The 21,645-nt window shown below is 36.6% G+C and overlaps 1 protein-coding gene across 2 annotated transcripts; it reads right to left on the bottom strand.

The window, feature by feature from the left end:
• Positions 1–189: 189 nt before the first annotated feature.
• Positions 190–21,493, bottom strand: cldn15lb (claudin 15-like b). 2 transcript variants are annotated; one of them, XM_079822855.1, is made up of 6 exons: positions 21,233–21,493; positions 14,869–15,089; positions 6,814–6,978; positions 6,645–6,726; positions 2,264–2,374; positions 190–2,182 (listed from the first exon to the last, which is right to left on the bottom strand). In XM_079822855.1, the coding sequence occupies exons 2-6, from the start codon at positions 15,086–15,088 to the stop codon at positions 2,089–2,091; spliced, it is 672 nt and encodes a 223-aa protein (XP_079678981.1). In that variant the 5' UTR covers position 15,089; positions 21,233–21,493; the 3' UTR covers positions 190–2,088. The 2 variants fall into 2 exon arrangements, with proteins under 2 accessions (XP_079678981.1, XP_079678982.1); XM_079822856.1 differs by lacking the exons at positions 14,869–15,089; positions 21,233–21,493 and adding an exon at positions 11,059–11,473 and having other exon boundaries at positions 276–2,182.
• Positions 21,494–21,645: the final 152 nt, after the last annotated feature.

Here is a 21,645-nt window from a genome sequence, read left to right as displayed (position 1 = left end):
ATTACTCGGCCCGATCGGTGGATTTACATGTTCAATCAGGAATCACAGGAGTCAATGAACCAACTCAAATACAAAGCCTGTGACAGTGTGCTAAGTTATGTTTAGTTAGACACGTATATAATAGATATCAAACGCAACAATGCAAAATTATCACATTTTAAAAAAAATAATAATTTTACTCACAAAATTGTGTTGCATTGTTTTTTAATCTCATCTATGGCGAGTCACGCAGGGACAAAACTTTTTTCTTTTCTTTTTTTAAAACCTTTTTTTTTGTACCAAAAGGAATCAATGAGATATGTACAATCCGCACATTAAAAGTCATACACTTTTTAAAACAAAAAATCAAACTTTGAAAGGCACATCTGAGGTTTGGCTACATTAAATAAAGCACAGTTTGCACAATTGCAAAACTTCACAGCATTGTTTTATTCACATGAAACACACATATAATAGCAATTTCAGAAAAAGGCTGAGCTTTTCAAAACACCAGAACAGACAATGTAACATTTATATAACATACTAAAATGATCCACATATGCATGACAATTCACATGGCATAAAAGTACTAAAGTCAACATGAAACATGAGATTTAATGACAAACAAATGTACAGCAGGGAATTGATTTGATGAAGTAAAGTGGGTGTTTCATATCAAAACTAGATGAGTAAAGTTCATTGGGACAAACTTTGATGTTGGCTTGACAAAGCGGTATAAAAGGTTGAAAGTTTTATAAGCTTTACATTTAGTGAAAGTGGAGAGAGAGAGAGAGAGAGAGAGAAAGAAAAACATTGATGGCATGAATTAGCATGTTGCTAGCATATTATAGCACAAACATGGATTAGCATTTTGTTGACATGAATTACCACATTGCTAGCATGAATTAACATTTTGCTATGATGAATTAGCAGGTTTAAACAAACTTCTAACATGAATTAGCATGTTGTTGACATGAATTAGAAAGTTGTTAGCATTAAAGTAGCACGTTGCTAGCATGAATTTGCATGTTTCTGACACAAATTAACATGTTGTTAACATGAATTAACATTTTTTAACACTGCTAACATGAATTAACATGTTTTAACACACTGCTAACATGAATTAACATGTTGGTAACATGCTTTTGCACATTGCTAACATGTTGCAACACATTGTTAGCATTAATGAGCACGTTTTAACACACTGTTAACATGAATTAACATGTAGTCAAAACATGCTTATGTTGCAACACATTGTTAGCATGTTGTTAACATGATGTAGCATGTTGCTTGCATAGAACACTTTACTTACATTAATTAACATGTTGAAGCATGTTGCTAACATAAATTAACATTTTGTAACCATGAATGTTTGCTAACACTTTCTAACATGAATAAGCATTTTGCTAGCATGTTGATAGCATGAATTAACAGGTTTTAAAAGTTTTCTAACATTATTTATCATGTTGCTAACGTGTTTTAACACGTTGATAGCATGTATTAGATGGCATTATTTAGCATGTTGCGAAAAGGAATTAGTATGTTGCTAGCATTATGTAGCACAAAATGTCTTAAGCTAGTTGCTAGGCTTCGCCAGTGATAGATGCGTAGCTTAAATACTCTATTACAGCTATTGTACTACATTTTTGACCCCCTCAATGAAATTGAATGGGATTTTTATGGTTTTTAATCTTCATTTTTAGGAAAACCATAAGTCCGATCAGTCAGAAAAGTCATAGCAACCCGCGTCAGAACCGGCTGAAGGTCCGAGCCGAGTTTGGTGGGTGTAGCTTGAAAGCTCCAGGTGGCGATATCGACTAAAGTGGCTCAGAAGAAGCTTTGTCAAGCCAAAGTAATAAAGGCTGGATGATATTTTTGCCAAAAAACGAGAAAGATATTACATTGTGATGCAAGATTGTGATGAAATCAACGCTGAAACTTATTTTAAACTGTAATAACATTTCACAGTGTTACTCTTTTTACTGTATTTCTGATCAAATAAATGCCTACAATTTTGAACGCTAATGTATATAATATCTGAACGTTAGGGAATTAAACAACGGTTGACTTTTAAGATGCAAGTACTACAAAAGCATAAAAAGAAGCCCCTCAGACATAAGCTTTGGAGAAGGTGTTCTCTGACGCTGGCGCTGATCTGTAGATCTTCTGGGGCTGGGTAGCGCTGTAGTTATAGCTTTGAGCCCTGAGAGAGAGAGAGAAGAAAGGCATGATGCTGTGTGTCTCAGATTCTGGAGATCTTGCGATCTGTGTTGTGGAGACTCACCGTGTTTGTTCAGGTGCTGAGCACTTAAAGGATGTACAGAGGATTCCTCCGCCCAGTATGGCCAGAGCTCCTGCCGCCCAGCCCAGATACAGACCAGTGCCCAGTTCATACCTACACACACACCGCACAGATGATGAGCATGTGAGTGTGTGCATTCATAGCATTAAAATGGAACTCCAAGGTACTTCAAAAGTGTGTGTATGTTGGTGTTAACCTCATAAAGCCTATAAAGTATCATATTGGATACGCAATTTTCAAAAGCCTCCAAATGATCAAAACTGCTCTACTAGTTCTTTTGTCTTCTGATTGATGGTTAAGACTTTTTTAGCAAATGTAATGCTGCGTTCACACCAAACGCGAATTGAGCGTCAAAATCGCGTCTACCGCGTCTAGTTTCACGCGCGAACATTTTGAATGCATTCGCGCGTCCGCAGAGAATTGGACGTGCGTAGAAATCGAGCGTTTGAAGCGAAATTGACGCGCGTTCAAGGCACTCCAGGAGAAATATGTCATAAAACACCACTCTGCCTCTTTTCATTTTCATTAAACATATATATTAAGCATTAATAGCCACACAAATGTGGTCCAGGCAACTCCTACATTATCTTCACTACATGTATATTTAAATATCCTTAAAATATAAAGTTATGAAACTTCTCTTTGCCCTCAGTCAAAACGATTTGGCAGACAACAAATTATAGATTCATGAGAGCAAAGATCGGCCGTTAGATCTACACAAGATGCACCACTACAGGACATCAGAGCCAGCGGCAGACGGCAGAAGGACTGGCCGAGGAAAGGCTGCCTTCGCCGGGGTTATGAGCAGTGATTGCCCGCGGTGATCGCCTGGATCTCACAACTCCAAAAACACAAGATTATTTTTTTTAAATAGGTGCTCTCTTTATAAATAAACCACAGACTTGAGCTTTAAACAATTACATTCCCACCTGAAAGAGTCTTAAAACTACATTTTGTGACACAATACTACAATTTTAATTTATGCAGGGTTTCTCATACACGTCACTTTACCACGTGACAGCAGCAAGCAGGCTCCTGATTGGTTAACGCGGCGCGAATTGACGGCAAAGTTCAAATTTTTCAACTCGGGCGTCAGACACGAATTCGCTTCAAACGCGTGAATGCACAAAAGCACCATTCGCGTGTAACGCGCAAGATGCTCAATTCGCGTCCGACGCGCGAATGAGGCGGATTTGCGTCCTTCGCGCAACACGCCTTCCGCGCCGCGGGACCACCAGACGCGCGTCAACGCGCCTTTCCATTGACTTAACATTGAAATCACTTGCGCCAGACGCTCAATTCGCGTTTGGTGTGAACGCAGCATTACAATAACTGTTATATGGTTAGCAATATTTACTTACTGCACTGAAGCAGCTCAGGTTTACTTGATTATCCAGAATTACAATTAACATGTTGCTAGCATGATTTTGCATGTTTTAACATATTTAGCATGTTGCTAGCATCAATTGGCATGTTTCTAGTATGAATTAACATGATGCTAACATGTTTTAACACTTTGCTATCATGAATTTATATTTTGCTAGCATTTTATTAGCACATTGTTAACATAAATTATCATACTGCTAACATGTTTAACACATTGTTAGCATTAATTATCATATTGTTAAAATGTTTTACTTTTAACACATTGTTAGCATGAATAATCATACTGCTAACATGTTTAACGTATCGTTAACATGAATTATCATGTTGCTAACATGTTTTAGCACATTGTTAACATGAATGAACATGCTGTTAACATGCTTTAACATGAATGAACATGTTAGCATGTTTTAACATAGATTAACATGTTGCTATCACTAACATGTTGTTAACATGTTTTAACAATAATTAATATGTTAAAAGCATGTTTTATCACATTTGCTAGCATGTTTTAGCACATTGTTAACATGAATTATCATATTGCTAACATGTTTTAGCATTGTTAACATGAATTATCATGCTGCTAACATGTTTTAACACATTGTTAACATGAATGAACATGTTGTTAGCATGTTATAACATGAATGAACATGTCAGCATGTTTTAACATAGATTAAAATGTTGCTATCATGAACATGTTTTTAACATGTTTTAACAATAATTAATACGTTAATAGCATGTTTTATCACATTTGCTAGCATGTTTTAGCACATTGTTAACATGAATTATCATGTTGCTAACATGTTTTAGCACATTGTTAACATGAATGAACATGTTGTTAGCATGTTATAACATGAATGAACATGTCAGCATGTTTTAACATAGATTAAAATGTTGCTATCATGAACATGTTTTTAACATGTTTTAACAATAATTAATACGTTAATAGCATGTTTTATCACATTTGCTAGCATGTTTTAGCACATTGTTAACATGAATTTATGTTGTTAACATGTTTTAGCACATTGTTAACATGAATGAACATGTTGTTAGCATATTATAACATGAATAAACATGCCAGCATGTTTTAACATAGATTAACATGTTGCTATCACGAACATGTTTTTAACATGTTTTAACAATAATTAATATGTTAAAAGCATGTTTTATCACATTTGGTAGCATGTTTTAGCACATTGTTAACATGAATTATCATGTTGCTAACATGTTTTAGCACATTGTTAACATGAATTATCATGTTTGCAAACATGTTTTAGCACATTGTTAACATGAATTATCATGTTGCTAACATGTTTTAGCACATTGTTAACATGAATGAACATGTTGTTAGCATGTTATAACATAGATTAACATGTTGCTATCATGAACATGTTTTTAACATGTTTTAACAATAATTAATACGTTAATAGCATGTTTTATCACATTTTCTAGCATGTTTTAGCACATTGTTAACATGAATTTATGTTGTTAACATGTTTTAGCACATTGTTAACATGAATGAACATGTTGTTAGCATGTTATAACATGAATAAAAATGCCAGCATGTTTTAACATAGATTAACATGTTGCTATCACGAACATGTTTTTAACATGTTTTAACAATAATTAATATGTTAAAAGCATGTTTTAGCACATAGTTAACATGAATTATCATGTTGCTAACATGTTTTAGCACATTGTTAACATGAATTATCATGTTTGCAAACATGTTTTAGCACATTGTTAACATGAATGAACATGTTGTTAGCATGTTATAACATAGATTAACATGTTGCTATCATGAACATGTTTTTAACATGTTTTAACAATAATTAATACGTTAATAGCATGTTTTATCACATTTGCTAGCATGTTTTAGCACATTGTTAAAAAGAATTTATGTTGTTAACATGTTTTAGCACATTGTTAACATGTTGTTAGCATGTTATAACATGAATAAACATGCCAGCATGTTTTAACATAGATTAACATGTTGCTATCACGAACATGTTGTTAACATGTTTTAACAATAATTAATATGTTAAAAGCATGTTTTATCACATTTGCTAGCATGTTTTAGCACATTGTTAACATGAATTATCATGTTTGCAAACATGTTTTAGCACATTGTTAACATGAATTATCATGTTTGCAAACATGTTTTAGCACATTGTTAACATGAATGAACATGTTGTTAGCATGTTATAACATAGATTAACATGTTGCTATCATGAACATGTTTTTAACATGTTTTAACAATAATTAATACGTTAATAGCATGTTTTATCACATTTGCTAGCATGTTTTAGCACATTGTCAACATGAATTTATGTTGTTAACATGTTTTAGCACATTGTTAACATGTTGTTAGCATGTTATAACATGAATAAACATGCCAGCATGTTTTAACATAGATTAACATGTTGCTATCACGAACATGTTGTTAACATGTTTTAACAATAATTAATATGTTAAAAGCATGTTTTATCACATTTGCTAGCATGTTTTAGCACATTGTTAACATGAATTATCATGTTTGCAAACATGTTTTAGCACATTGTTAACATGAATGAACATGTTGATGGCATGTTTTAACATGAATTAATAAGTTAATAGCATGTTTTTTCACATTTGCTGGCACGTTTTACCAAATTGGTAACATTGTTTAACCTTTGCTAACATTAATTAGCATTTTGCTAACATGATTTGACACGCTGCTAGCATTAATTAGCATGTTGCTAACATGATTTGGCACGTTGCTAGGCACTCATTTAATATTTTTTCCCATAATAATCTCTGTATCTGCACCAAACTGCATGTTTTTGCTCAGTTTTGGCCTCTGGATAAAACTGAGCAGATTATATGAGCCATAAAAGCAGACTGCATCAAAGATGATACTCAACAATAACACATACACAGACCTTTAGTTTCTAAAGTTTCATTAAAAGAGTTTAAATATGTCATGTAGTGTTTGACTCACTTCTGGCCTCCGTAGAAAGGGTTATTAAATTCTTGAACGACTCGAGCGGCGTACCATGAGACCGCCACCATGACACACAAACCTAACAGAGAGAAGATGCAGATGTGAGGATGAGGCGTTTATATGCTGTGATGTGTGTGTGTGTGTGTGTGTGTGTCGTCACACTCACCGGACAGGATGAACATGACTCCGGCTGTGAGGCTGATCTTGCCCTTCGACTCCTCAGACGCGCTGCCCAGTTTAGTGCACTTGAGTCCCATGGTGGCCAGAATGACGGACAGCAGACCCAGAACCAGAGCGATTATCATCAGCGCTCGACAGGCCTGGATGTATCCTGAAAAACAAAACATCATGAGCTACATGTATATTATACTTGAACATGATGGCAATCTCGTAGCATACTTTAAAGAATGCTAAAGTAGCATTTATATACACCGATCAGGCATAACATTATGACCCAATATTGTGTTGGTCCCCCTTTTCGTGACCCGTTGAGGCATAGACCCCTGAAGGTGTGCTGTGGTATCGGGCACCAAGATGTTAGCAGCAGATCCTTTAAGTCCTGTAAGTTGTGAGTTGGGGCCTCCATAGATCGGACTTGTTTGTTCAGCTCATCCCACAGATGCTCGATTGGATTGAGATCTGGGGAATTTGGAGGCCAAATCAACGTCTCAAACTCGTTGTTGTGCTCCTCAAACCATTCCTGAAGCATTTGTGCTTTGTGTTTGCGCATTATCTGCTGAAAGAGCCACAGCCAGCAGGGAATACCGTCTCCATGAAAGGCTGGACATGGTCTCAGCAATGCTGAGGTAGGTGGGACGTGTCAAAGGAACACAGTTCACCGGTCATAATGTTATGCCTGGTCAGTGTATATACTCATTAAATAGATCAAAAGTGACAGTAAGACGTTTATAATGTTACAAAGGATTCTATTTCAAATAAATGCTGTCCTTTTGAACTTTCTATTCATCAAATAATCATGAAAATTCAAATGTGTCACCATTTCCACAGAAATATGAACACTGATGATAATCAATAAACGTTTCTTGAGCATCAGATCCTCATATTATTCATGATTAGTGAAGGATCATGTGACACTGAAGACTGGAGTAATGATGATAAACTCAGCTTTGATCACAGGAATAAACAGTTCATTTAAATTGTAATAATATTTCACTATTTTCCCTGTATTTTTAATCAAATAAACGCAGCATTGGTGAGCCTTTAAAAAACATAAAAAAATTACATAAAATAAAAAACATGATTTTACATGTAAATAAAGCATGTTAATAATACTGGTGTTGTTCGTGTGTCGGTCAAAAATGAGCAAAACATAATTTTTTTTAATTTCAATGAAATGATTGTACTATATTTTAGTTCGATAATGTTTTTTATTTAATATTTTGTATTTTTACGGGATTTTATAATGCTAAATTATATTTATGCAGTAGTTATAATGCATGTATTGCCTTTTTGAGCATGAAATTTCCAGCCTGAACTCTCATAAATCTTGAATGTTTTGGAGCACAGACTGAACTTTGGTCTTGTTTTAATGCTGCGTTCACACCAAACGCCAATGGACCGTCAAAATGGCGTCTAGTTGGACGCTTGAACATTTTGAATCCATTGACAGCGAATTGGACGCACGTATAAATCGAACGTTTGAAGTGAAATAGACGCGCGTTCAGGAGCTGCGGCTGGATGACAGCTCTCACTCCTGTATGTGTATTTAGGCTACAATAAAACTACATATGTCATAAAACACCACTCTGCCTCATTTTCATTACACACAAATGTGGTTCAGGCATATTGATTATCTTCACTGCATGTATATTTATAACAATTCCTCTTTTCGTTTGCATTTAAAAACAAATATTAAACACATTAATATGTGGTTCAGACGATAAGTGTGCATATATATATATATCATAAAACACAACCCAGTCTTTTTTTTGTTAAATGTCAGTTTCTGTGTGATCAATAATAGCTATTATAAAAGTATAAGAAGCTATACAATACAATAAATAAAGCTAACAATTCAGTCAAACAAAGTCAGCGCTAGTCGGCTACAACGGTAAAGTTAAATAGCCTAAAAAATAAAGTTATGAAACTTCTCTTTGCCCTCACGATTTGGCAGGCAACAAATTATAGATTCATGAGAGCAAAGAAACAACTACATTCTCACCTGAAAAAGTCTTAAAACTGCATTTTGTTACACAGTAACAGTAGTATTTTTAAATTACGCTGGGTTTCTCGTCCGCTATTGACTTGCCATCAGTTTATCACCTCGTGACAGCAGCAAGCAGGCTCCTGATTGGTTAACGTGGCGCGAATAAACGCCAAAGTTCACATTTTTCAACTAGGGCGTCTGACGCGAATTCGCTTCAAATGCGTAAATGCACAAAAAGTACCACTTTCGCGAGCGAACTGGACGCACGAATTAGGCAAAATCACGTTTGCCGCGCCTTTCCATTGACTTAACATGGAAATCTCTCGTTCCAGACGCTCTATTCGCGTTCAGTGTGAACGCACCATAAAGATGACACATGGCAGATTATTAGTGACGTGAAAAAAGTTTCAAAAAGTGAAAAAGTTATTCAATTTTACATTTATTGATATGGAAAATGCACAAAAATACCAATTTTCAATTTTTATATGAAATGTATATATTTTCCAAAACAAGTTTAGCTCTAAAACTGTGAGAAAATCAAAGCCATAAATCTAAACAAGCTCTGTTCCAAATTTGAGGTTGATATCTCAAAAAATGAGCTTTCAGTGAGAGTTAGTTTGTGTGCAGTACCAAACGCGTCCACTAGAGGAAATTCGTCTCCCATTCATTTCCCATGCGCTCATTTTTGACTGGTGCAGGGGTGTCCAAAGTCCAGCCCGCGGGCCAAATGCGGCCCGGGGATGAATTTCAAACGGCCCGCATCGCGTCTATTAAAATGTATTATATGTGGCCCGCCACTGATAATTTACAAATCGTGCAGTTTCACGATGTCAACACAAGGTGGCAGTACTAGACTTTAGGCCAGGGAAACAGCGCCAGAAGCGGAACAAAACAGCGCAACTCACGCGAGCTCTGAGTCTGAACAAATGTGTTTACTTGCTGAGGGTCTCGATCACATGACCACTAAACAGCCAATGAGAAGCGTTCGAGTTCAGCGCAGAGGTCTGCGGTACGAGCTGAGAATCTCTGATTTGATTTAATTTAAATCCAGTTAAACAGCACTGACTTAATCAACAACACTAACGTGCAAATCAGCTGATCCGAATCAAAATACTTTTCAAACTACAATTCGCATTTCGAATTTATCATGGGTTTACTGTGGTAACACCTGTAACCGGTAATTTGTCAGAAATGTAGGTTAATATCTAATTTGATTTAATTTGTAATGTAGACATGTATTAAATGAGTAATAAAGGCCAAATTGCAGACTATTTTTGTCATAAACGTGCAGTTTTGTGCGTTTGTATTTATATGTCGATAGACTAAATACCATTCTAGATATAGAAATATATATATGTGTGTGTATTACTTTTTGCCTTGTGTGCACTGCAGAAAATTTAGTATTTTTGTCTTGTTTCTAGTCTAAATATATATTAAAAAAAATCTTAAATCAAGATGTTACGAGAAGTTAAATGACATTAGATATTTTTTTCTTGTTTTCTGGAAAATAAAATTTAATTGAAGTGAGTTTTTGCTTAAAACAAGCAAATATATCTGCCAATGGGGTAAGAAAAATCATGTTTCTGTTCGGAATCTTTTAAGGAAGATTATTTTTCTAATCCATTGGCAGATAATTTAGTTTGTTTCAAGCAAAAACTCAATTCATTTAGATTTTTTCCCCCCGGAATCAAGAAAAAATATGTAATTTTCCTTAGTAAAAGCATCTTGATTTAAGAATTTTTAGATATTTGGACTGGAAAAAAGACAGAAATACCAAGTAAGAAAAGCATGTTTTACCTGTGGTGATCGAAATAGAGCACTTATTAAATAAGAAGAGAGTTCTAACTCTGTAACAATATTAAAATTTCACCCATTAAAACTTTTTGGTCGATGAAAGTTTTACAGATATTGTTAAATATCTATAAATTTCCTGTGTCCTATCTCAAGCTACTCTACTGTCAGCTCAAGCTTTTGTCAAATATATATATATATATATACAGAAAAGGGATTGGCCACAACATCGAATCCGGCCCCCTTTAAAAGTGTGACTATTAGGATTGTTTGTGCCAAAACATTACCAAGTTTCGTTCCACTACGAGGAAGTCAAAATATTCGAGAAGTCAAAATGGCCGAACAGCACCAGAGTGTTAAATGAAGTATTTAAGTCGCAATAGTTTTTTACAAGCAATATGAACAACACAAACTCTGTGTGAAGTGTGTGTGTGTGTGTGAGGTGTGTGTTACCATCTAGAGAGAGCATAGACTCAAACTGCTTGCAGTTTTTGACGCCGGTGCTTCCCTCCGCACACGATTGCCACAGGTTCTGATCGTACCACACAGATGTAATGAGCTGATCCGCAAACGTCGACGAACGCCACGATTCATTCACCAGCGACATGAAGGAGAGCAACCAGCCCAACAAACACATCAAGAAGCCCAACAGCTGCACCGCAGTCGACATGATCAACTCAAATCCACACAATATCCAATGAAACTACAGACAGGTCACACACCGACACGAGCGCCGTCCCAGGATGAGAGTGTGTTTGAGTGTGTCAGTGTGTTATAGTTTCATGATCGGAGCCATAAAACCATAAACTCTGGGCCCTCCTTTATTGCCTCTGCTAGATAACGCCGTGATGATAAAGGAAGTCAATACAGGAACTGACATGTGACTTAACAGAGAAACGTTAGAGTTTGACCCCTAAAATGTAAGGCCTCTGACCTCTCATAAGGTCACACTGGGTTTGTGGAGTGTGTGGCTTTAAGAACGAGAGGCCAAAGAAACCCTGTGATTCTGAATGAACTATATTTTGTGTCACATTTCATATAGATCAGCTGGAAAAGGAAGATTTATGAAGAGCTGTAATGGGCATTTTGATTAGTTTCTGCTTTTTTTATATTTTCATTTAGTATTCATTGATTTTTATTTCAGCTTTAGTTTTAGTCGTTTTAATTCTTCAACTTAAACTATTTTGAGTTACCTGCCAAGGCAATATTTTTAATGTTAGTTATTTTAGGTTTGGGGTGTGGCCAAATCAAATTCCAATTCAACTCATTGGGGGTGTGGCCAAATCAAATTCCAATTCAACTCATTGGGGGTGTGGCCAAATCAAATTCCAATTCAACTCATTGGGGGTGTGGCCAATTCCAATTCTACTCATTGGGGGTGTGGCCAAATCAAATTCCAATTCAACTCATTAGGGGTGTGGCCAAATCAAGTTCCAATTCAACTCATTAGGGGTGTGGCCAAATCAAATTCCAATTCAACTCATTAGGGGTGTGGCCAAATCAAGTTCCAATTCAACTCATTAGGGGTGTGGCCAAATCAAATTCCAATTCAACTCATTAGGGGTGTGGCCAAATCAAGTTCCAATTCAACTCATTAGGGGTGTGGCCAAATCAAATTCCAATTCAACTCATTAGGGGTGTGGCCAAATCAAATTCCAATTCAACTCATTGGGGGTGTGGCCGAATCAAATTCCAATTCAACTCATTGGGGGTGTGGCCAAATCAAGTTCCAATTCAACTCATTAGGGGTGTGGGCAAATCAAATTCCAAATCAACTAATGGGGGTGTGGCCAAGTCTAATTCCAATTCAACTCATTAGGGGTGTGGCCAAATCAAATTCCAAGTCAACTCATTGGGGTCGTGGCCAAATCAAATTCCAATTCAACTCATTAGGGGTGTGGCCAAATCAAATTCCAATTCTACTCATTGGGGGTGTGGCGAAATCAAATTCCAATTCAACTCATTAGGGGTGTGGCCAAATCAAGTTCCAATTCAACTCATTAGGGGTGTGGCCAAATCAAATTCCAATTCAACTCATTAGGGGTGTGGCCAATTCCAATTCTACTCATTGGGGGTGTGGCCAAATCAAATTCCAATTCAACTCATTAGGGGTGTGGCCAAATCAAATTCCAATTCAACTCATTGGGATCGTGGCGAAATCAAATTCCAATTCAACTCATTGGGGTCGTGGCCAAATCAAATTCCAATTCAACTCATTAGGGGTGTGGCCAAATCAAGTTCCAATTCAACTCATTGGGGTCGTGGCGAAATCAAATTCCAATTCAACTCATTGGGGGTGTGGCCAAATCTAATTCCAATTCAACTCCTTGGGGGTGTGGCCAAATCAAATTCCAATTCAACTCATAAGGGGTGTGGGCAAATCAAATTCCAATTCAACTAATGGGGGTGTGGCCAAATCAAATTCCAATTCAACTCATTGGGGTCGTGGCGAAATCAAATTCCAATTCAACTCATTGGGGGTGTGGCCAAATCAAGTTCCAATTCAACTCATTGGGGGTGTGGCCAAATCAAATTCCAATTCAACTCATTGGGGGTGTGGCCAAATCAAATTCCAATTCAACTCATTGGGGGTGTGGCCAAATCAAGTTCCAATTCAACTCATTAGGGGTGTGGCCAAATCAAGTTCCAATTCAACTCATTAGGGGTGTGGCCAAATCAAATTCCAATTCAACTCATTGGGGGTGTGGCCAAATCAAATTCCAATTCAACTCATTGGGGTCGTGGCGAAATCAAATTCCAATTCAACTCATTGGGGGTGTGGCCAAATCAAGTTCCAATTCAACTCATTAGGGGTGTGGCCAAATCAAATTCCAATTCAACTCATTGGGGTCGTGGCGAAATCAAATTCCAATTCAACTCATTAGGGGTGTGGCCAAATCAAATTCCAATTCAACTCATTGGGGTCGTGGCGAAATAAAATTCCAATTCAACTCATTGGGGGTGTGGCCAAATCAAATTCCAATTCAACTCCTTGGGGGTGTGGCCAAGTCTAATTCCAATTCAACTCATTAGGGGTGTGGCCAAATCAAATTCCAATTCAACTATTGGGGGTGTGGCCAAATCAAATTCCAACCTGTGATTTGAAAACACAGTTACCCCAGATAAGTTGAATTTACTTAAAAAATTTGAGGACACTGGTTGCCCTAAAAAAACTAAGTAATGTGAACTAATGTAAAAATTTGAGTTCATTTAACTTGAAATGTTTTGTAATATCAATTACTTTGTAATTATTACACATAGTATATTTAAGTTAAATGAACTAAGTCAGTTAAGTGTATATGAATTGTATTTTTTAATTTGTTAAACTAGAAAATAAGGGGAAAAAGGCAAATAAAAGGTACATTCATACAAAACATGAATTTTTCATGTCCTGAAAACATTTTCCTTATAAAATATGAAAAATCCATCCGTTTTTGTATTTAACCCGTTAATAATTTTAACATACTCTTTCAATCAATAGACGTGTCGAAATAAAACGTTAAATGATCACATCTGAATATATTCACGCCGACATGTGGAGTTCGGTAAGTTTATACCCTCAACAACAGCTCATCGAGTGACAAAGAAACATTAGAAGGGAAAAGACGAAAGAACGCCTGTCGAACTCGGTTTGACACTGTTTTTCACTGTCCACAAACAGTCTCTCTGGGAGCAAAGAAACAAAAATGTCCTTAGAACTTGCTAAAACAACCTTCTCATCAACAGCTCCTTGAATTCACACACACACACACACACACACACACACACACACACACACACACACACACACCGCGATAAAATGGTGTCATTACCTGACTCACAAGCACCAAACCAGCGTGGTCAAGAGTAAAACTTCATCATTTGAGTTCATTTAAATGACATTTATTCACACATTCTAATTATGTCCATATATTAGTAGAATCTACTAATATTTTATAAGTCATGCAATCAAACGTAAATATGTTAAGTATATTGTAATTAAATGTTTAATTAAATATAAAATCCGTGCTAACAGTGAAATTATGAATTTTCCCCAAGAGTCCTCAGTTTTGAAGAGTCCAAATTTGAAGCACGCCTGTAGAAAACTGTCCTGTATTCTAGAGGAAAGGTGTGTGTTTTATGACTTTTTATGACTGGCTTAACCTCGTTTTGTCACAGGATTGAGTCACAGCGTTCCATTAAACCCGTCATGATACAGTATCACTGAAACCAACATGCAGTGATGTAAAGCGAGAGAAGGCCACATTAAGGTGTGTATCTCACCTGGAAGGCCCAGAATGGTCTTGAATCTCTGGCAGTGAATGGCTCCGAGCGAGTTGGATGCACACGACATCCACAGTCCTTCAAACTGCGAGCTGGAGGTCACCACAGCCTCCCCGTGACTGCCTCTCCTCCACACCGCTGAGTTCGTGGAGCTGGACTCCAAACACCAGCCCACGATGCCCAGACACAATCCCATCAGCTGAAAGACCATCGATGCCATCCTGAAAGAGAGGAAGACAAACAAACTCAGTTTGGACACTTAAAATGAAGGTTATTCAGTGGTTCTTAGGTCCATTGAAGAAAACGTTTGGCTATATAGGGTCAGGGGAACCGCTAGCAATTTTGGGCCCTAAGAAAGAATACGACCAATCATTCAAGACAACCTAGCTATCCAAAATCTCTGCAATTGAATAATACAGACCTATTAAAGGGTTAGTTCACCCAAGAATGAAAATTCTGTCATTAATTACTGACCCTCATGTCGTTGGACACCCGTCAGACCTCCGTTCATCTTCAGACACAAATGAAGATATTTTAGTGTAAATCTGATGCCTCTGAAAGGCCTCCATTGGCACAATGACACTTTACACTCTCAAGACCCTTAAAAGACACTAAAGACGTCTTACAAAGTCCATCTCACTACAGTGGTTCTACAATCACTATATGAATCGGCGAGAATAGTTTTTGTGCGCAAAAAAACCCTAAATAACGACTTATATAGTGATGACGATTTCAAAACACGGCCTCATGAAGCTTCGAAGCGTTATGAATCAGTGAGTCGATTCAGCAGTTTGAATCGCCAAATTTCAGCAGTTTGGCAGGCGATCCGAATCATGAATCGACTCACTGATTCATAACGCTTCGAAGCTTCATGAGGCCGTGTTTTGAAATCGTCATCACTATATAAGTCGTTATTTAGGGTTTTTTTGCGCACAAAAACTATTGTTGCCGATTCATAAAGTTATTGTAGAGCCGCTGTAGTGAGATGGACTTTGTAACGACGTCTTTAGTGTCTTTTAAGGGTCTTGAGAGTGTAAAGTGCCATTGAGCCAATGGAGGCCTTTCAGAGCATCAGATTTCAACTAAAATATCTTCATTTGTGTCTGAAGATGAACGGAGGTCTGACGGGTGTCCAACGACATGAGGGTGAGGAATTAATGACAGAATTTTCATTTTTGGGTGAACTAACCCTTTAAGCTCCGCTTGCTCATACCAGAATGCCCTTTGAGACATGCTGGTTCGAAAATATGTTAAATAAGTAAGGCTGCCCCCGACTAAAGTTTTTTCTACTGGACTAGTAACTTGTTCATTTAAGTCATTAGTCCACTAAGCACACATTTATATTAATTTAATTAGTTGAATATAGACTGGAGAGAATTCTAAACCATAAAAGCAGCAATACCGGGGCCAAGCGCAACAGAAGCAAACAAGGAAGCCAGCAGCAGATCAACTGAAAAAAAAAGACATTTGAAGACAATTTGAAGCAAAAATGTTAAAACCCCACATTATAACATTGAGTTGTATAGAGCCAATGTCATATTTTGTTTAATTATAGCTCCACCAAGAGGCCTTACATGTGTGTCCTCGGAGTGAGCCCATACATGTGTGTGTCAATTTTGGAGAAAATATCTCATTTTGTTTTGGAGTTATTGACATTTATATGAAAAAAACACGACTGACACCTGACTTTGATTGGATTTTACTCCCCCTTACTATCAATATTTTGACATTTGGGCATTAGCATATAGCTATCGACCTATGTTTCTGAACTTCTGACGCTGGTTTCGTCTCGATCGGACTAGCGGTTTCGAAGATATTAGATAATGTTTTTTGCTACGCTGCACAAACCATACACTGAAACCTGGCAAATCTGGTATCGTTGGACTTGGCAAGGATTCAGGAGCCAAAAAAAAGTTACTCCCATTAAAATAAGTCAATCTCACCCAAAGTTATAAACATTTGGGGGGGGAAATTCTCCACTAGGTGGCGCTGTTTCGAAACTTCTCAGGCTCCTTCAAGGCATCGTGCTGATGACCCATACCGAGTTTCGTAATCCGTTCATGAGTTCATAAAATACAGCATTTTAGCACAAAATGGCTGATATTGTAAAAGCGGATATCAGTCGACTCGGCATGACGCCCCGAATCTAAGGATTTTTTTAGAAACGTTTCAAAAGTTATAAGCAAAAATAGGCATTTTTCGTATCTCTGCAGCATGTCACCTCAAGTCATGTATGTGATGACATGTACCAAGTTTGGTTTGAATAAGATAAAGCGGTGTGGAGATACAGCCGTAAGTGTATTTTCATAACCGCTATGTAAAATTTTTCGAGCGTTTATCGAAAACAATTTGACGGATCAACTTGAATTCCATAACATTTTGTCAGCATGGGCTGAAGATGATCTGGTTCAATTTTCGTGCAAATCGGTCGAACCGTCTATGACGAGTTTTCAAAAGTAGGTTTTTCTGAAAATTCAAAATGGCGGGAGAATTCGTTTCTAGCCCTTAGGGTTCAAAAGTTATTTGCATAAACATGAGTGAAAATTTGGACAGGTGGTGGCGCTAGAGGGATTGAGTTAGAGACTCCAAAATTGGTGTGGTTAATGTTGGGCCAGTCCTCTATCTGTGTGCCAAATTTCATATCTTTCCCGCAAACTATTCTATGGGCTGGCATAGACTTCAATGGCAGAATAATAAAAATAAATTTTCAATACGTGCCTCCTCCGCACCTTCGATACTTGGCCCCTAATAAGCATTTACATATATTAGCCTATTCCGCAATCAGGCGCAAGCATTAAGCTTGCCACAAAGAACCAGCAAAAGTAATGATTATGATTTTATGTCAAAAATAGAAAGGAGACATTTGAATTGTTTATTAATAAACTAGTGTTTTCTGAATCAGGGCCGGCTGTAAAGGTAAAGTTGACGCTGTCTCCGCAGTAAACGCGTCTATAGAGAGAAATGCATGTGTATATAAGGAGTGTATATTCCTTTTTGTTTTGAATTGTTTAATTTAAAAGTATACATTTCAAGCTTTCTATAGGGAAATATGTCATGTCTGTGAGGCAAGAAGCCTATACACTGAGTTTTGGACCACTTATGAGACGCTCCAGCTCATATGCAATACATGATCGTGCCGGCGCGTCCATGTCACAATCATTGTATGCTATATTTGATTCTTATTTAATAAATCCAGGCGATTGGCTGATGAAACATTGATTAAAATTAAGATATAATTCATACAAAACGAAATTCACCTTAAAGAAAGGCTTTCTACAAAACAAAACTTAATGAAGTGCTCAAAATCACGTCTGACCCACTCCATGTCTCCTGGCATATTGCGCATCTTATGATCCATAATCAACATAGATAACATTATAATATTTAAACGTAAATACGAAACCAAATACCTTTTCTTAATGTCTACAGTATAGAGAAATGTCATGTCGGAGCACAATTTGAGCGAACGAGCGTTTCATGAGTGGAGCGTTTTGCCGGAAATGCAGAAATAAACCATAATTTTGTTTTATTTGGAACTCTTTGGTAGATTATACATTTATCATTTCTATTACACTACTACTAGTACTGATACTGCTAATGATCTCTGGGGGCCCCAAAAGTGCGTGGGCCCTTAGAAGCGTCCTAACTTTCCCCTGTATTGGGTTATTAATGCGTCTTCAGATCAGTGGCTCTTCGAAGCACCAGAACACAGACTTTGGAAACCGTGTTTTTAAAGCCAGAGGTGAATAGGATACACATATATATCATCACAGGAATATGTTTAAATATGCAAATGAGGCATTTTCTAATGAATAAAAAATTTTTTTGCAGAGGGATATTTTTATCTCTTTTTATTTGGTTATGTCTTCATGTTATCAGAAAATACAGTCAACAGACGAAAAACAAAACATCTCACCACCAGGCGAATCAGGCGAATGATATATGAACAAACCCTCAGTAAATAGAACTGTAAAGTTTGCCGCATGCAATGGGTTTGCCTGTTATTATAAAAAAAAAACTGAAGTGTTAATAATTTTCTTCAACACTTTCCTGTTATTGAAAATGCACATTCATATCTATAACTTCTCAGTGACGTGTTTTAGGGTTTCAGGACCCCTGATGTTGCATAAAGAACAATTTCAAGGTTCTTCAGGAGTGATTATAAATGAATAATCCATAGCATTAAAGAATGTTTCAGTATTTCTTGAGAGCGAGCGACTCGGGGCTTGTATTTATCAAGCTTCTCAAAGTGCCATTTGAGTCTCAAGTGCTGAGAATTCATGACATGTACTCCTACTTTCAAACTTAAGTATAAAAGCAAGTTATGACATTTCTTGAAGCTAAGAATCACTCAGTTATTTCAGACAGCTCGAGAGGTCTCTCAAGTTTAGTTTAGTTTTCTTTCGGAATCCATGCTGGCGGATTATATCATAAAATCTAGGCTATATTGGCAGGTCAGTTAACAACACACCGGTTTAAAATGTATAATTTGTAGGACATGGTGGAAAACCTGTTTATCTTTCATATACAACGTGTATATCATAATGTATTCTCTTTATGGTGTGTTGATCATTCAATGTGAATTTATCTGAGAATATTCTTCAATAAGGAAATCCATTCAGTGATTGGTCCATGCCTAAAAATCCCGTTTGTGGCACAGCAAAGTGTCATAAATCATCTCTAAAACTGACATTTAAGATTTAGTCCAGCACTTCACTTAAAGTATGACTGAGATGCTTGATAACTATCTTTCAATCAAGAAACTCTTTACTCTCAAGTCAATTCTTAGCACAGGGTTTCTGCAGGTTTCACCAAGTCAAATTTAAGACCTTTCAAAGACCATTATGAATTAAATTTAAGACCTATTTAAAAGGAAATACAGTCATGAAATTACTTGCAAAGTAAATTAATTTATTTAAATTGAACAAATCGATAAACTTGCACTTCCCCATAGCTCAATCCCACCAGGATTTCTCTGTTTTTGTGATTTTTTAGATAAAAATGACTGAATTTGTGGTGGTAATTTCCAGAAATTAGCATAATTAGGATACCACATTTACTATATTATGTATTATATTAGATGCACAATAGTCACACATGACAATAATGCATAACTCTTGTTTATTTTGGTTTCTTGCCATTATTTTGCAGTGAAATTACAAATTATGCAAGACCAGCAAAAAATGCATTGTTGATTTTTCATTGTATTTAGTAATCGCGGAAATGCGAATAACTTGGACTATTAGCTGAAGAATAAAATCCATTTAATGTGTCTGTGGTACAATCCGAAAAAGACTCGCGGCAATAACCCGAAAGCGGATTGGCTGCAATATAAGTTACACGTTGGTCTCATTTGTAGTCGTAATACAGCAAATTATATTTGGACTAGCGAAAGAAAGAAGTACAACACCACGGAATTAAAAAACAAAACATTCGAAAGCGTTTCAATGAGCATTAGAGGTAGCGTTACATGGACGTAGTAAAATTAAGAATTATTTAAGACCTAGAACAGAATAATTCCACGAATTTTTAAGGCCTAAAATTGTGATTTTTAAATTGTAGACTTTTTAAGAGCCAGCGGAAACCAGCAGTGTTCTTGAGTAATTCTCAGAGGCTTGATAAATACGGTTCCAGTCACGACGCTGGACTTCAAACCCTTGTGAAATAAAAGCAAATCACGATCTATCTAATAACATCCACAAAATTAACTATTCGTTCATAAGAGGAACCAGTGCTATTTTAGTATCATTAAGATACTATACTATAGTACATCAAGTTAAACTAAATGAAAATGAGAAATATTGCACTGGAAGCTGGCGGAAATAAAATACGTTTATTTATTTCAAGCAATCATATTAGAAAAAATAGCCTTTTTTTGGTTTGTTTGTTCTCTCAAGCAAATATTTTTTAAACTAGGAACAGCTCAACTAATGCAGACGATACACCGATATAAAGCTTCACAATAAGCTTCATTAGTTAACATGAACTAATAATGAACTGCACTTACAAAGCATTTATTTATCTTTGTTAATGTTAATCACAACATTTACTAATGCATTATTAAAATCTTTAGGAACTAACATGAACAGCTGGATTTTTATGAACTAACCTTAACAGACAGAGGTGTTGCTCATGGTTAGTTCGTGTTAACTAATGTTAACTAATACAACCTTATTGTAAAGTGTTACCGCTTTTAGTAATAAAACTTCCCAGACCCATCATTGAGTTATAACGCATTACAGCGCACTTATAATCACATGAAATAACCTAGTCATAACCGACTGATTTCACTGTAAAAGGTCAATTGAAATACAGCAGAGTCAGAAAAGTGATTATTTGGATGAAAATGAAGAGTTTTACGCACCTGCTTGGCTCCCAGTGGACTATGCGGCCTAATAAACAAGATATGATTCGCTTGTTCGGTTTCTTCTGAAATTGTGAGCACGGTTTTCAGTCTATTTGTGAGACAGAGAGATGGGGGCGAGTGACCCTGTGTTAATATTGGCTTTAGGTCAATAACCCTGAAAAATCAAACCCTCCACAAAAAAAAAGAAAACAGGGGGAAGACAGACAGATGACGTTCTTTTGAGATGATCCTTATCTCTTGATTCACACACTTCACAATACATGATTTACACAAACACCAACCGTGAACACACACTGGATGAGGGTTTATTCCACTCAAAGTGCACCACATTTCTAACCTTTGAGGTTTTTGAGTCTCTAATGCTCACCATTTATTTGATCAAAAATTAGGGCTGTCAAAAGATTAATCGC

The sequence above is a fragment of the Gobio gobio genome (genome assembly GCF_949357685.1).
Source record: "Gobio gobio genome assembly, chromosome: 8".
NCBI lineage: Eukaryota > Metazoa > Chordata > Actinopteri > Cypriniformes > Gobionidae > Gobio > Gobio gobio.
This window is presented reverse-complemented; position numbering and strand designations above follow the sequence as displayed.

Excerpts from the sequence above, each read along its gene's own strand:
- cldn15lb (XM_079822855.1), bottom strand. The coding sequence starts at position 15,088 with ATGGCATCGATGGTCTTTCAGCTGATGGGATTGTGTCTGGGCATCGTG. Across the intron at positions 6,727-6,813 it reads AGTCATGTTCATCCTGTCCG|GTTTGTGTGTCATGGTGGCG; the intron begins GTGAGTGTGACG and ends TCTCTCTGTTAG. Across the intron at positions 2,375-6,644 it reads CCTTTCTACGGAGGCCAGAA|GTATGAACTGGGCACTGGTC; the intron begins GTGAGTCAAACA and ends GTGTGTGTGTAG.